Genomic DNA, 16,225 nt, shown 5'->3' with positions numbered 1-16,225 from the left:
TTCGATGGCTGCAACGGAAATTACTAGGCTAGACAAGTCCCTGGCCGGAGGCATCAGGGCTGTTCTTATGTCCTTAGGACAGGTCCACCCCCAAAGGGAATGGAAACCTGCAAAAATGTTAATGCACATGGCAGGATTCAACTAATAAATCCCTGCACAAAGTCTTCTGCTTGTGCAGAGGGTTTCCCCCTTGCTCCCCCACCCAAACTGGGGGCTGGGGGCTTGCACTCCAAATTGGCTTGGGGGCTGGGAGAGTCCCTGGAACAGCATGTGGTGGGAGAAGAGAGATTTTCTGTTAGGTGATTGCCCTAGTGGAAGAACTGCCGTATTACAACATTGAATTCCCCCCACAGTAAATTCTGATAGTGACTTTGGTTGAGTAAATGAGGGTGATTGGGGGGTGGGGTTTCATATTTTAGTCACCTGTTTAAGACTGCGTGCTAACCTTCCTCCATGTCTAATCTACCTCACCGCTGAAAATTTATTCAAGGTACTCTTACCTGATCGTCACTTTTTAACTATGATATCTAGCAAAAGAAGAGCATTGCCATCGCAATTCTAAGAAACAAAACTTGTCATGTTCAAGAGTTAAACGCTCTATTTTATATATGTACCATTTCCTGCAGTACTGTGCAGTTAATTCGCAGGTAAACATCATATGGTGTGCTAAGGTACAGAGAGAATGAGTGATTTGGCAATACCCACTGCAACTGACATTGTTATGATTCTCTCCACAGTAATAGTTTTATACATGTAGCAAAGCTAAATAGGACTCTTTCCCACAAATCTTAACCTCAATAAGATAAGCAGCCAATCAGTGTAAGTATCTCTGAACCTGCCCTTTAGCAATGAATGCGCCATAATTTTAAGAAATATATGATTATTTTTTGTGGGCTGCAAGCTCTCTGTAGCAATGGAGCTTGGAAAAATAAACATCTGTCTTAATTCAGGCTGCTTCTTGCAGGCTCAATTCATGTAAGTTCAAGTACTGTAATGTTCATTTAGAGATAAGGGGTTTGGGCTCATCATCAACTTATGCTCATCCAATGACAACAATTTATTTTAAGCAACACGACCTCTCAGTCTTAACACCCAGAACTCAAACACTGAAGAGTTACAGCTATTAAATCTAAGACACATTTTTTAAATGACAGAATATTTGATGTGAAGCAGTAAATCTCCTCCACACAAAAAAGGTAAATATGTTTTATAGCTCCAGAGAGAGACATTTTCATTAATACTGCTCAAGCATTAAAATGGAAGAACAGTAACAGCTCCCTCCTGATCTTGACAGCAGCTCATTTCCAAAGGAACCGTCAGTCTCAGCTCAATTTATCTGAATGTGGCTGAAACATGGTGTCAATGTGTAACAGCAAAAAAGTAAAAATATTTCCATACTTTATGACAAAACATTAAAAAGCACTATGCATAATAAAAAATGCAATACTTTAACACAATCAGTTCACTGCCTGTGTAGCTCAGAGAGACCTCATTCTTTTGTAATTTAATTATGTCTCGAATATTAGGAGCCTGCAGCCAAATAATTGGCTACTTAGATTTCATTAAAGCTCTTAAAACTCCATACAGTGGTACCTCTGGATACGAATGGGATCCGTTCTGGAGCCCCGTTCGCATGCAGAAGCAAACGCAACCCACATCTGCGTGTGCGTGGGTCGCGATTTGCCGCTTCCATGCATGCGTGCGACGTCATTTTGACCATCTGCTCATGCGCAAGCGGCGAAAACCAGAAATAACGCGTACCGTTGCTTCCGGGTCACCGCAGAGCGCAACCTGAAAGCGCTCAACCTGAAGCACATTTAACTCAAGGTATGACTATTTCCACCTATAGTTTTCAGCTCACTCATTACCTGGTCCACTTCATTAAGCAACTCTGCCCTTGGCCTTTTAAGGATTCCAATCTCCCCACATGCCCCATAACCCCGGTGCATACAGGTCCTCTCGACCTTAAACACCATGCAGCTTCTTCAGAGCCCTCCCTTTCAATTCATCCATGTTTGAGCTCCTCTGCCTTTTTATTCAATCCTCCTCCTTTTGCCTACTTGTTTTCTCAATTAACATGTGAGGAGGCCATACCTCTCCATTCTGATGGACCTGCTGGATGTTGACTTTAACATACAAAGCCCTAAATTACTTAGGACCCAATTACTTGATGAAACACTTATCTCCCTACCTGCAAGGCTGGATCCTGTAATATGCAAGTCCCGTGGTCATATCGGCAAGCATAGCTTGCTACGTGATGGAATGGGATAGGACCTTCTTTTGGCAAGCCCGTTTGTGGAACCCCTTCCCTATGCTACTCCTCACTGATGGCTTTTAAAGGACGGCTTAAAAACCTTATTCATACAGGGATTGAGGAAAGGACTGTGTGTTGTTCTGGCTATCTTTTATGCTGCTGCTATTATTTTTGAACTACCCTGGGGAGGTGGGGTGCCCTAACATCTGGAATGTTGACCAATGGCAAAACCTGCTTCTCATTCCAGATTTTAGGGCACCATCATAATGGCGCTTTTCAGTACCATACATGCGCCACACCATTGTGGGATTATTGCTAGCATTCCAGAATCCCAAAAGACTTCTGTGGATCATTCACACCTGTGCTTACATTGTGTAAAAAAAGCGGGGGCAAAGTGTGGAAAAAGATAACTGGTGGTAGAAGAACACTGCTACTTGGAGCAGGGGGCGGGGGACAATTCATCTCCATCACAATTCTTCCTGGTTCTATTCTTATTTTTATTCTCATGGGCAATAAAGTTGCATGAAATTATGCAGAAGTTTATTTTATGATAAAAACATTTTTTCCCTTTGAGGCATGAGAAAGCAGAGTAAGCATATTTCTCTACTGTGTGGTTTAATAAAGTCTAAAACCTGCTAAGACCCAGCTGTATGCAATTGTACTGTGTATTGTAAAACGAGCTCAACGCCGTGGGTGCTGATTATAATAATACAGTAGAATGCCACAAATCTTAAGTGGTATCCATTATCAGATCTCTTGTAAGAAGAACAATTTCAAGATACAAATTGGGTATTGTTTGGTGATCACTGAAATCATTCTGTGTTTCAAATCTCTGTAGCTGGTGTAGAAGAAGTCAAAGTAAAATAAACTCATTTGGTAGTGCAGCCTTCCATAATTCCATATCATTTTAATGCCAATGTATGCATGTTTGATGCATGAAAATAAATAACACATACCTATGGCTCAATTCTTTTGGAAAATATAATTCTTCATAATATAAAAATGTTCTTAAATTCAGGATCCCCCCAACGTTAGAGCTAAAATATTACATAAGAGCATGATGCCCCATTTCTAGGGTGAAGGGTAAGGAAGCACATGACGAGATTCCATACAGCTTTGCTTTGAGTGACCAGATAGGCCTACAGTACTGTACTTTTTAAATCACAGGATGATCATATCCTGGCTTCATAAAATTTAAGATATGAATGAGGCTTGTGGCCATGTATGCAGCCTCTTCACTCTTTTGCTGCACATGAACCCAGTAAGTATTTCATTAACTATACTTTCCCATTTCATACAGACCAGGAAAGTATGGTTAATCCATTCAGAAGAAGCCAGGATACAAACAAATGGTTTGATGAAACAGGAAAATGTAGTTTTTTTAAAAAACAACAACTTTCTGGGTTGTTTTGTTCAGATGATTTCAACCAACACACTCACCAGGTTCACACATAAAGTTAAACCAAACCATGGCTTAGAACAAATGCAAGTGTTCCCAGAGAGATCATGGTTGCTATATTCCTCCCCTGGTCCTGCCACTACTAGGTTAATAATAATAATAATAATAATAATAATATTTATATCCCGCCCTCCCCAGCCGAAGCTGGGCTCAGAGCGGCTAACAACAGTAAAATGATAAAACATTCTAAAATCATTTCATTATAAAATTAATTCAAATCAGATTAATGCCAACCATTGGGCTAGAGTTCTGTGAGGATTGCCAAAGGAGGGAGTCAGGCTGTGCCCTGGCCAAAGGCCTGGTGGAACAGCTCTGTCTTGCAGGCCCTGCGGAAAGATGTCAAGTCCCGCAGGGCCCTAGTCTCTTGTGACAGAGCGTTCCACCAGATCGGAGCCACAGCCGAAAAAGCCCTGGCTCTGGTTGAGGCCAGTCTAACCTGTCTGTGGCCTGGGACCTCCAATATGTTTTTGTTTGAAGACCATAAGTTCCTCTGTGGGACATACCAGGAGAGGCGGTCCTGTAGGTTAAGTCAGGGGTTAAGTCATGGTTTGACTTGGTATGTCATCCCAACCTTGGTTGATGGTTTGTCTGCAATATGCAAACCATGAGCCCCTGGAGTGAGTAGCAGGTGAGAAGCACATAAACCGCAATCTCCTCTCTGAAAACCCAAGGCATTCACACTACCATGGTTTAGCTTTGTGTTACATATAAACTGAGGCAGTATGTAGCACAGGGAATTTTAGCAGGTACAGTTTGTCACATAGAGAAGTGAAAAGCTGTGCCTATTCCTCAGCCGCCCTGCTCTTAGAGGTACACGAGTCCTGTACTCTGTGTCTCAGGACACCCTACCGATTATGATGCCAAGTTTGTCTTGATTTTTTGTTAAAGAATAAATGCAACAAACAGGACCCGGAGGCCTATCTATATTCCTCATGACAGAATTTCCAAACAAAATGAAAAAACACAATCATCTTGTCCAACAGTGGATAGGATAGATTGTGGATAATAAATAAATAAATAAATAAATAAAATTTATTATTTATACCCCACCCATCTGGCTGGGTTTCCCCAGCCACTCTGGGCGGCTCCCAACAGAATTAAAAGCACAATAAATAGAACATCAAACAGTAAAAACTTCCCTAAACAGGGCTGCCTTCAGATGTCTTCTAAAAGTCAGATATCTTGACATCTGATAGGAGGGCGTTACACAGGGCAGGCACCACCACCGATAAGGCCCTCTGCCTGGTTCCCTGTAACCTCACTTCTTGCAGAGAGGGAACTACCAGAAGGTCTTCAGAGCTGGACCTCAGTGTCTAGGCTGAATGATGGGGGTGGAGATGCTCCTTTAGGTATACTGGGCCGAGGCAGTTTATGGCTTTAAAGGTCAGCCCCAATACTTTGAATTGTGCTCAGAAACACTTCTAATTCATGTAAACCTAGGCCTGACCAAGTTAAAAGACCACAACCCCATATAATGTGGTATAATAAAATGTCAGGCAAAATATATTTTGATAAAGGTTTCATTCATAGGGAATGTGAAGTTATTCAAGATAAATGACAGTATCATTTAAAAGTAGCGCCTCAGAAATTCAATGGGGAGTGAGTTTTATGAATTGTGTGATAGATGATAGATAGATAGATATAAAATCACTATATACCGTGAAAGTTAAGGACATGTAGAATGGTGGTATGCTAAACCTAGTACTAAACAGTAATCTCTGGCTGGTTTCCATTGAACTCCAGAATTTGTGGAGGCGGTTCAGATTACTGAACAGATGATAAAAGACAAGAATGATTGGCTACATGAAAACTTTTTGCAATTATTTCCCAAGTATCTGGATGCGTTTCAAACTTGTTTCCAACCTGACGTTTGAGCATGAATTGCCCTAGACCTGCTGGAACTCTGCCAGAAAAAGGACAGCAGAAATGTGACCCTGTTAAAACTCCTGGACCTTTCATTGGCTTGCAATACAAGGGACTATGGTCTTCTTCTAGACCACCTTTCTTGTTTAGATGTTGGAACTCAGTTTTTGCAGTGGTTCTGCTTCTTTCTGGGCCACAGATTCCAGAAGTTGGTGCTGGGAGGTTGCTTTTCCCGATTCTAAAAGTTGTACTATATAGTTTCTCAATGGTTCAATTCTATCTCCCAGTCTCTTTGACATATACATAAAAGCACCGGATACCAGAGAAGCCAATGCAACATGGAGGAGTCTATGTTATGGATGCTCCTCACATCTCCTACTTCCAAAAACCAGGGCAATGCTGGTATAGGGGGAAGGCTGGGCTCCTGCTACATAGCTCAGGATGTTTGATGTTTCCTTGATGGTTCAGGAAGCTGTCAAGCTGCAGCAGTTCCAGTGCCATTAAAGTAACCTAAGAAGGGGGCCTAAATGACAAAGACCCTCTTTTAAGGGTTCAGATTCACAGTGTTTGCGAATAACACCATGACATTCTCCAAGCCTCTTTTTCCAGGCTGAGCAACCCTAGCAGAGCCAGACAGTGTTACCAAGTTAAATTATGACAAACCTTCTTGTGAGGTTCATGTAATTTCATAAGCCAAACTTTCATTTCAGAAATAAAAGTTCAACTTGCATTTGTTAATCTCGTATCTTTATCTGTATCTTATTGTGTACATGAACTTCTAGACTATGTTAATTTAAAATACATACCTAGTTTCACTTGACACAATCTTATAAGGAAAGCAACTAACTTTTGCTCAACCCATTTACTTCCTTAAAAATATTTGTTGATGTAAGATTGTTAGACTTAGCTTCTATCTACATTTCAAAACAGCAATTTTGGACTACTAAAGGTTAAAATCTTCACTTGTAAAATATTTTGCAAACAGAATAATTATTGTTTGGTTTGTATTTAGCAACTAACATAATATATTAATGGCATCTTTAAGTAAAACAAACAAGAAATATCTGAGAATCAAGCATGTAATTGATAATTACATTTTTCTTAAGTGGCAACTATATGTAAAAGTGTTTGCAAAGTTACCCCACAGTATTCAAAACAAGAGTATTCTACAATTTTGTCCTCATACATTAATTTATACAGATTTTGGTTATGAAGGGCAAATATAATAACATTTATATTCTGGTCCAGAATCTCTCACTGTTGTTGAGCAACACTACTTTGCATCTTCAACGCTAAACAGCCTGCTTCACCATGCAAAATTTTCTCTTCAAACAGTCCAATTACATCATTGCAAATACACACACAGTTTATATACAGTTATTATATACAGTTTTAAAATATTTGACTTGGCGTGGTCATGTAACTTTGCACATGCTTATTATGCAGAGGAATGAAAAGTATTAGCAATTTGATTAACATCAAGTGTCAGAGGCACAGTTTACATAATCACCCTTCCCCCAATCAAATTATTTCTGCTGTGCAGTTCTAATTCTCCTGCTTCATCTGTTCTCTTGCTGAGCATTACCTTTTGGATGCTTTCAACAGGCTATCTGGCTGAATGTAATTTCATCTTCTGTCCTTGATAATACAGACCACGCTAGCGTTATCTTCCTTTTACTGGTCTTTTGAGTGTGATTTTTCTTCTACCACTGAAATTTTTCAGCCAGAATGCATGCTGATACTGTTCTAAAATTTAGCAGCACATGTGGTACACTGTGCCCAGAAATTCTCCTAGCAACTCTGGCGTAGCGTCTAACATTTTCTTTCTTCAAGCTATGATTCATGGTGCCATCTGTAGTCAGATATTGACAGGCAGTAGTCTTAGAATAGCTATTATACATTTGCTCAACAACTAGTTTTAGCAACTGCAAATATAAATCATGGGGAAAGTCCAACACTTATTTATTAAATGATTTTACATTTGCTGAAACATTGTAATATCATTGCAATGCCTTTTCACTATTCAGTTTTGTAAGGATAAATACAAACTATATTTCAGCAATGTACAAAGGCAATGCTGAAATATAATTACTTTTACATGAGATCCAAAAGCCATCTTCTCTGAGGGTCAAAATAAATATGACCTTAATGATGTAGATCCGCCTTAGATAGCAAATTTCACATTTCTAATGCAGGATTTCTGATCCAGATCAGAACCCTAGCATGGCGTAAGGCATTTTTAAACCAAAGGTTCAAATCCAAAGTAGGCTTCCATCAATCTTCACTGCAAAAACCTCCCCTTTGGTTTTTTGGGAGGTGCAATACAAAATGTAGGCAGGGGAAGGGGAATTTTGAATAAACCACGCCAACCTGTCAGTTACCTGTCAGTTGCAGAGATCTAGGGCTTGTGACAGTTTAAATAATGTTACAATCCTACACTTGCTTAATGAGAGCAAGCCTTTTAAATTGTTTCACACAGATCTCAGAAAACAACATAGATAGAATCAGGCTGCACAAGTAATTCCTCGTGGGTAAATGGAAACAAAATAAAAAACAAAAGGATATATAGAAACTTATGGCAAATATTTATATCTAGTCCTACCTCAATTCTTAAGATTTGGGAGATCTATGTCTACAGGAAGAGGAGACAGATAGCATTTAAGCACTTGCCAATAGATGGCAGGTTTTGGTACAGCCTAATCTACATACAGTGTACCAAGCTCAGATAAATCTCTTGGCAGCTCTACCTATGAGGATCCAAAGGTAACAACAGTTTGCTTTTTCTATATTTGAACCAGGGTTAACTGTATAACACATTCAATAAATATGTTACATTTGCCACTCTCTAATGGTTTGATGATGCAAATATAGGTTTACACATGAAAAACACAGGATTGTATATGCAAGCTGCCATCTTGTATTGCAAAAGTTAAAACCGACAAATATTAATGGTGGGCTATAGTTTGGATAAGAATTTTAATATTTATTTCCCCAGACACATTTCAAATAAATATATTTGAGAGAGCGAGGCTTTAGCTGCAAACGTTTCATTATATGCTTCTCTATTTTTTTAAAGTCCTTGTTCTATTACCCTAAAACATCAAGCTTATGAAATTCTAATGTTTGCTCAATTAAGTAAATATGAAGAACACAGTGGTGCATTCATGTATTCCACTGCCTTTTGATAGCTTAAAAATGCCACCTAGAAAACCATTGACAAGAAAGATGCATTCTGAAATCCCTTATGATTTGCTTTTAATAAATTAAATGTAAAAAGGAGCAAATACAGGTGTATTTTTCATGGAGAAATCTAGGTCATACTGCAAACAACTACCAAGGCAAGTGATTATATAACCCCTATTACAACTTACATGACTGAGCACTAATTTTAAAGGAGATTTAATGAAACTAAATAATGCCTGGCTGTTACTCAGTATGAAACACAAAAGAGAAAGGCAGCTAATAAGAAAATACATTTTGACTTCAAATTTCTATTCCCCCCTCCCTCTGTTCTTTGAAAAGTATCAAAGCAAAATAATATAAAACTGAGTTCTATTCTGCCCGGATGCTGAAGTCCAGTGCCGAGGGCCTTCTGGCGGTTCCCTCATTGCAAGAAGCAAAGCTACAGGGAACCAGGCAGAGGGCCTTCTCGGTAGTGGCGCCTGCCCTGTGGAACGCCCTCCCATCAGATGTCAAAGCGATAAATAACTACCTGACATTCAGAAGACATCTTAAGGCAGCCCTGTTCAGGGAAGTTTTTAATCTGTGATATTTTACTGTATTTTTGGTTTCTATGGAAGCCGCCCAGAGTGGCTGGGGAAACCCAGCCAGATGGGCGGGGTACAAATAATAAATATTATTATTATTATTATTATTATTCAATCTGGTTCTGAATAAAATATAAGCATTGTTAAGCAAAATTTCTTTTAAATTTCCTTTCACTGGAGATATAACCGGTTGATTCATAAAGACTGATATGGCAGGTATACAACCCAGTATGGTTTGGCCATATGGTGATGTAGCCTTGTTTAGAAATCAACCCACAATGACCACAACACTACAAAGCTGCCACGTAGTGGAGCACTAAACTTACAGCAAGTCAGCATCAACATGGAACCACTACATATCTTTTTACCCCAACACAGTACACTCTACCAACCTACTCTCCATATCATAGAAATATCCAGTGCATCTGATTCCTCCGTAGTATCAAAGTCTGAGGCTGATTTCTACAAATTTAAAACACCACATCTGTGTATAGTTACATAAGTCCTGGTCTAGTTGTTCCCCAACTCCCCCATCCCCCATGCTCCACTTGAAAATTGCTGAGGGTCTTGGTGGACCACACAATACTTTATCTGCTTGTCATAGCAATTGTAATGTGCTGTGCAAGAAGCTGTACGGTTTTAACTTATGTTCTTATGAACATGCCACGCACCACAAGCAGTTTGGGAACCCTTGCCATATTCAGTCATGTCCTCCTCATGTGAATACAATATGCATTACTGGGGCTGTGCTTGCAGGTTCCACCCCCACTGTTGCATGATCACATGGAGTTATAAATCACAGGAAGAGCCTATGCGCATTCAGCAGGATTTTCCTCTGCCCCGTCCCCAATGTACAGGCTGTGGAAGAGCATAAATAATGTGATGTGGCAAGTATAGTGAGTCCTGCAGTTAATCCTGCGAAGGAAAAAGATACTTCTTGGGATTTGAGCCTTTTCCTTGTTTGTGGTTGTGTAAATTCACACTTAGACATTTGGTTCCACAGCAGAAACTAACACTGGGGAAAGCTTCTGGGCATTCTGACCTAGAAATTTTGCACAACCTGGAAAACGGTGAGGCTCTCAGCTACTGCCTGCTCTATATGGGGGCTAATATTTCTGATACAAATAAATTTCACAAACATCAGACACAGTAATGGTCAAAGACCTGAAAAGGAACATGGGGACAATACGCAAAACGATGGTTCCATAATTCCTATTCACGCAGTTTGATACTACTGGCAGTAGCCAAGAAAGTGCTCCTACAAGGGCAAGGACTTTTGTCTGTACAATGAAACTTCCCCTCCCTCCCCTCTCCTTGTGTGCCCCCCTAAATCTGTTATGGGTGTTCCCCCAATCTTCCAGAGGCACACAGGCAGAGGAAAGGGAGGAGACATTCCATTGAGCAAGCATAGATGCTCGAGTTAGTAGAAATACTTCACTGGGTACCACGTACTGTATGTGTTTCCATTCAGAATTAAATCTCAGTGACCTGAGATTAGACTACTTCTAAGCAAAAAATGCAAATCTAGTTATAAGTCTTTGAAAGAACTCTTTACACAGCCTTGTGAATCGCTGGGTTTTGCAACAACTAAACTAAACCTGTAGTCCTATACAAGCTTGAACTCAATAGGGCTTAGTTCTAATCAGACATGAATCAGATTGTGTCCTGGCTTCTGTAATTCTAGAGACACACCTTCTTAAAACATTTGGAAATCCTCAGCATTTTTATGATATATATTTTTTAAACAGTCTGTCATTGTCCCTCCAGGCTTGAGGCAATTTCAATGCCCTTCTATTTACAGCTAATGGAAGAACAAACCCACTTTCATAACCTCACTTCTTCAAAGAAAGTGGAAGCTTTTTATCTAGTATGGTATTTTTCTTCAATTATGAGGATAGTTCTATTTTCCAATTTTTGCTAACCAAGGAAAAATGATCTTATCGCAGACACAGAAACACTGAATAAAATTCTACAGACGACACCCCCCCCCTCTCTCTCTCTCTCTCTTCCCTTTTCAAAAAAGGTATTTTAAATTAGAAGTTTTGATACAAACTGAATGCAGTATTTAATAATAGCTAATGAATGGGCACTTGATACGTTGCATAGAGTTCACTCCTACAATGTACTGATTACAGGAGTATCAGTTTAGTATGCAAAACCCCATTAACTCAAGAGGATCCCATGTAATTTTGTGATAGTATAATTTATATCAAATGGGTCAGCTAAACAAAGCAGATAGCAATGAATTGAGGGAGGCAGACATAATAAAAAAGAGGTTCATAGCACTGCAAACCAGCCTTTTCAACTTAACTGGCTGATATGTGTACCCATCCATCAGCCTTGTTCCTCCCTTCACACTCCTTCCTTTTCATTGCTGTCTCTGCCTCCTATTAGGAAAAAATCAACAAACTGCCCAACAACAAAGTGCCTGAGATTAGATGCTTCCGATTGAAGGTACTTCAAGCCAGTTGCTTTGTTATTTTCCCCGGTTGGAGCAGAATAATGGCTTGGTCTGATACTAGTAAGGTAGATGGGTGGAGCACTGGTGGCAGAAGATCTCAGCAGAGGCAGTTTCACCCGCAATATACCACCATGGCGGTTTGGCCCTCATACCGGTCCTGGGCGATGTATCAATATGTTGTCCACGCCTAATGAACATAGGGCCAATTCACACAGCAGCTGACCATATGTCCAGTGGGACATAGCCAGTGCACACACATCAAGAGATAGGGGCAGGACTGGCCTGCATGACCCCACAACCCCCTAACATGTGCTTTTAGCATATGAGGTGTTGGTGTAAGCCCCTTTGAGGTACATAATCGGAATGCATTACTGCCTTCAGCCTAACTGTCATTAAGCTAATAGGCCAGTTATTTTTCTACTTCGTTTCAATTTCTTCTTTCATTCTGGTACAAATTGCCATAATTCCACCTTCAAAGCACAACTTGTCCTTTCACCTGTATATAACTGCCTTTTCCACAGTGACCACTGTTTGCCAATTGTTTCTTTTCCAAATGCAATGGCAAAATACTGTATCACTGTGTTGAGGTAGCAACAACAAATTTTATGTGTAAACAGCAGAAAGAGGCTCAAAAACAAGGGATACAATCATATGTAACATTCAAACAAATCCCCACCAGTGGTTTTATATCCTGGTTGTGAAAGATGTCATCTAAAAGAATTTGAGAGTTGGGTGTCAAACTTCTGTAAACTGTTGCTGTTTTCATTCATTGTTATTAGAATGTTTAATTTGTATTTTATATAAAAACGGCTTTGGGGCTGACTTAAGACTTTGCCTTGAAATGAAAGTTAGCATATAAGTACTTTAATTTATAATAAACTAACCATAGTTTGCACAAACTAATTTCCCTTATACTGTACAGGCATAACAAGGATTTGGCGGGAAACCACAAATGGAGGCTTCCAAACTTCTCACCTGGTACATGAAGGGTGGTAAAAGTGGCAGAGTAACATGTGAACCCAAGGTACTCTCTCTTAATCAACCATGGTTTGTTGTTATTTCTGAATGCAGTTACTTTAAATCTGAGGACAAACGCTGGCTCCTTTGGCCTGAAAAGCAAGATGAGGGCCACACCTCATAGTTGCCTTTGACTGGACTTAACCGTCCAGGGGCCCTCTACCTTTTTAACTTTAAATGACCTGTGTGCAAATTCTTTTAAGGAAGCAGGGAGCAACTATTTGTTTATATGCTTGGGGAGTTCTGAGTGTGCAAAAGAAAATGGGCCAAAAGGAAAACTGAGTGGTTCTGTAAGCTTGACAGGGGTCTTTATCCACAATAATGACTCCCACCCTTACAAAAAATGGAGGACTAAAAACACATTCCCATCCCCAGTGAATGGAACAAGGCAAATAAATGCAAAACTATATGTTTGCACTAATTGCCTATGAAGATACTGCATTCTGTTTTTATGCTAAGTGAATCAAAACAATCAGGGAGGGAGAGAGTAATTGTAACTGTAATTATAATTATTTTTGTTGTCTATGTGGAAAGGGATGGTGGTTCTGCTTATTGTTTTCTGTTTACTGTTGTTATGAAAACTTAATCAAACTCATTCGATATAGTAAGCTAGAGCATCTAGGGGGATGATAGAATTCAACCCTAGCTGACTACATTGAGTTCAATGGTACATACTCCAAGTTAAGCGGGTAAGAGATTGCAGCTTGGGAAAATGTGTTATGTAGGTGAGCATTAAAAATATTGGGTTGTATTCCACATAGCACTAAGGCTAAGGTTCCTTCAGTGCAGAGACTTTCCTTGAGAGACAGAACCTTCTCCCCCCATCACCCACCTTCCAAAATCTATTTTGGGGGTTTCCTCAAAACTTCAGAATAGATTGGGGGATGGCGTAGGGTGCATTGTGAAGGAAGAGGGAAAATACCTGTTGCACTAGCAGAGATCCTTGTGCTGGTTTCTCCTAGTGCAAGGGTGGGGAACCATCCAGTTCATGGGCCAATATTGGCCCATTAAGGATGCCAAATTGGTCTATCAGGCCTTCTTCCTCAAACCATGCCCACTCATCAGCTGGCATCACTGGGCAGGAGGACAGGGCTTAATTCTACATTGCCAGCACCACCCTGTTCCAAGCAGCGAATAGGAGTGTGCAGCCTAAATTGCCAGATTTAATCTTGGTTCATCATATGTTAATTTGAGATTAAAGCCCTTGGCCTTCTCCTTTAAGTGTAGGAGAAGGGAGATGGAAATCCGCCTCCCCTCCACAGCCCACTGCCATGCACCCACTTATATGAGAAACAGAGCAAAGTACCATTTGATAAATGGATTCTGACAGCTGGACAGACTTGTCTACTTAACAAATTTAGCCTGATAAGCATCTGGCTCATGGAGCCAAAAGGGTTCCCCAACCCTGCTAGCACAACCATTTAGTGGAATACAACCCATAACCTCCAACCTGCAGTGTGAAGTCATACAGTCCACAGTTCCGCCACTTCAGTCTCCTGAGCCTAATCTACATGAGTACAGAATTAAATGAGTACACAGTTGAATAACCAACATAAACCATCATAAATTCCCTGAAGATGAATGAGATACAAATATGACAAACAAGTATGTGCAGTAACTTTGTTGCTGCATTTATATTTTTCTTCTCCCAGGTAGAAAATGCGTCAACAACTCTCATTGGTACCAATATGCAAGTTGTCTTGCATCCCCCCCCCCCTTTTTTTACCTGAAATGGAGATTGACTATTATAGTTCTTCAACTCCTTGTTAGCTCCCCGTAACAACAAAACTCTTGCACAGCTGTCCTGTAAATAAAGCACAGAATTTGTTACAACCTTGTAATCAAGTTACACTGCTGGTATTAAATACACTAATAGAGCCAAACTAGTCATGATCCTAAATGTGCACTATTCTTTTAAGACATGAACAGCTACCAGTGGGAGGCAATTTTCATCAAGAATATGGCACAAGGTGAGAGATGGTTTAAACCTTTCCACCTATGCCTTGGTTCAGACCAGGCTTCCTCAGCCTCGGCCCTCCAGATGTTTTGAGACTACAATTCCCAGCATTCCTGACCACTGATCCCAGCTAGCTAGGGATCATGGGAGTTGTAGGCCAAAAACATCTGGAGTGCCGAGGCTGAGAAAGCCTGGTTCAGACAAAAACGGTCCCCTTCCTATTAGTTCTGAAAGGGCATATAGCACCATGCCTGTACATCACATTCCTGATAGAAAATCACCACTCCCAGTGGCAATGATGAGTAATAGTTATTTTAAAGAAAAACAGAAAATCCCAGCTTCAGGTGTCACATCCAGCTAGGCCCTAGGTTTAGAACTATGTAAAGTAAGCCCACAACTTGCACACATTTAACTTGTGCACATTGAGCTATACGCACATGGGGAAAGAATAGATTAAAAGGGGGGGCAGAAAGGGGACAAAGTTCTGCAGAAAATGCATTTCTCCCACACCTCTTTGACACAGAGAGAATACAACATCTAGATATGGATGTGCTATATTTATTTGAAGATGGTATCCCCCAAACATTGTGATCAAACCATGGAAAGTTTTTCATGTGCAGTATCAACGTAGGTTTGTCATTACTTTTCTCCCAAGAAGCAGCATCTTAAAAAGCAGAGACATCACCTTGCCAACAAAGGTCCATATAGTTAAAGCTATGGTTTTCCCAGTAGTGATGTATGGAAGTGAGAGCTGGACCATAAAGAAGGCTGATCGCCGAAGAATAGATGCTTTTGAATTATGGTGCTGGAGGAGACTCTTGAGAGTCCCATGGACTGCAAGAAGATCAAACCTATCCATTCTTAAGGAAATCAGCCCTGAGTGCTCACTGGAAGGACAGATCCTGAAGCTGAGGATCCAATACTTTGGCCACCTCATAAGAAGAGAAGATTCCCTGGAAAAGACCCTGATGTTGGGAAACATTGAGGGCACAAGGAGAAGGGAACGACAGAGGATGAGATGGTTGGACGGTGTTCTTGAAGCTAGTAACATGAGTTTGACCAAACTGCGGGAGGCAGTGGAAGACAGGAATGCCTGGCATGCTCTGGTCCATGGGGCACAAAGAGTCGGACACGACTAAATGACTAAATAATAACAACAACAAATCAATGAAGGGAAATGCTTTAAGTATGTATACAACTGCAGCCTTAAGAACTAATACCAATTTCAAAACATATACCTCATCTTCTTCTTTTTTTCTTTTTCTTTTTAAAAAAGCATACTGGAAGAGTGTACTCCAAATACAATCATTTCCAAAATTAAGAGATATTTTAGACATACCAAAGAAAAGAAAGATATCTGCTTAGATGGGTTTTTTTAAAGAATTGAAGCAATAATTAATGAAGAAGCAGATGCTCTAACAGATGTTATATGAGTTATAACAGGCCT

At 40.2% G+C, this 16,225-nt stretch overlaps 1 protein-coding gene across 7 annotated transcripts in view; it reads right to left on the bottom strand.

Annotated features, from left to right (window-relative positions):
- SHANK2 (SH3 and multiple ankyrin repeat domains 2) overlaps nt 1-16,225 on the bottom strand; it is a 338,288-nt gene that overhangs the window by 248,154 nt on the left and 73,909 nt on the right. For all 7 annotated transcript variants that reach the window (XM_083748814.1, XM_083748807.1, XM_083748812.1 and 4 more), the window contains exon 9: nt 14,548-14,625. In XM_083748814.1, the coding sequence (XP_083604940.1) occupies nt 14,548-14,625 (78 nt within the window). The remainder of the gene's footprint in view (nt 1-14,547; nt 14,626-16,225) is intronic.

The sequence above is a fragment of the Podarcis gaigeae genome (assembly GCF_964106915.1).
Source record: "Podarcis gaigeae genome assembly, chromosome: 1".
NCBI lineage: Eukaryota > Metazoa > Chordata > Lepidosauria > Squamata > Lacertidae > Podarcis > Podarcis gaigeae.
The sequence above is the reverse complement of the archived record's forward strand: the minus strand, read 5'-3'. Positions and strand labels throughout refer to the sequence as shown.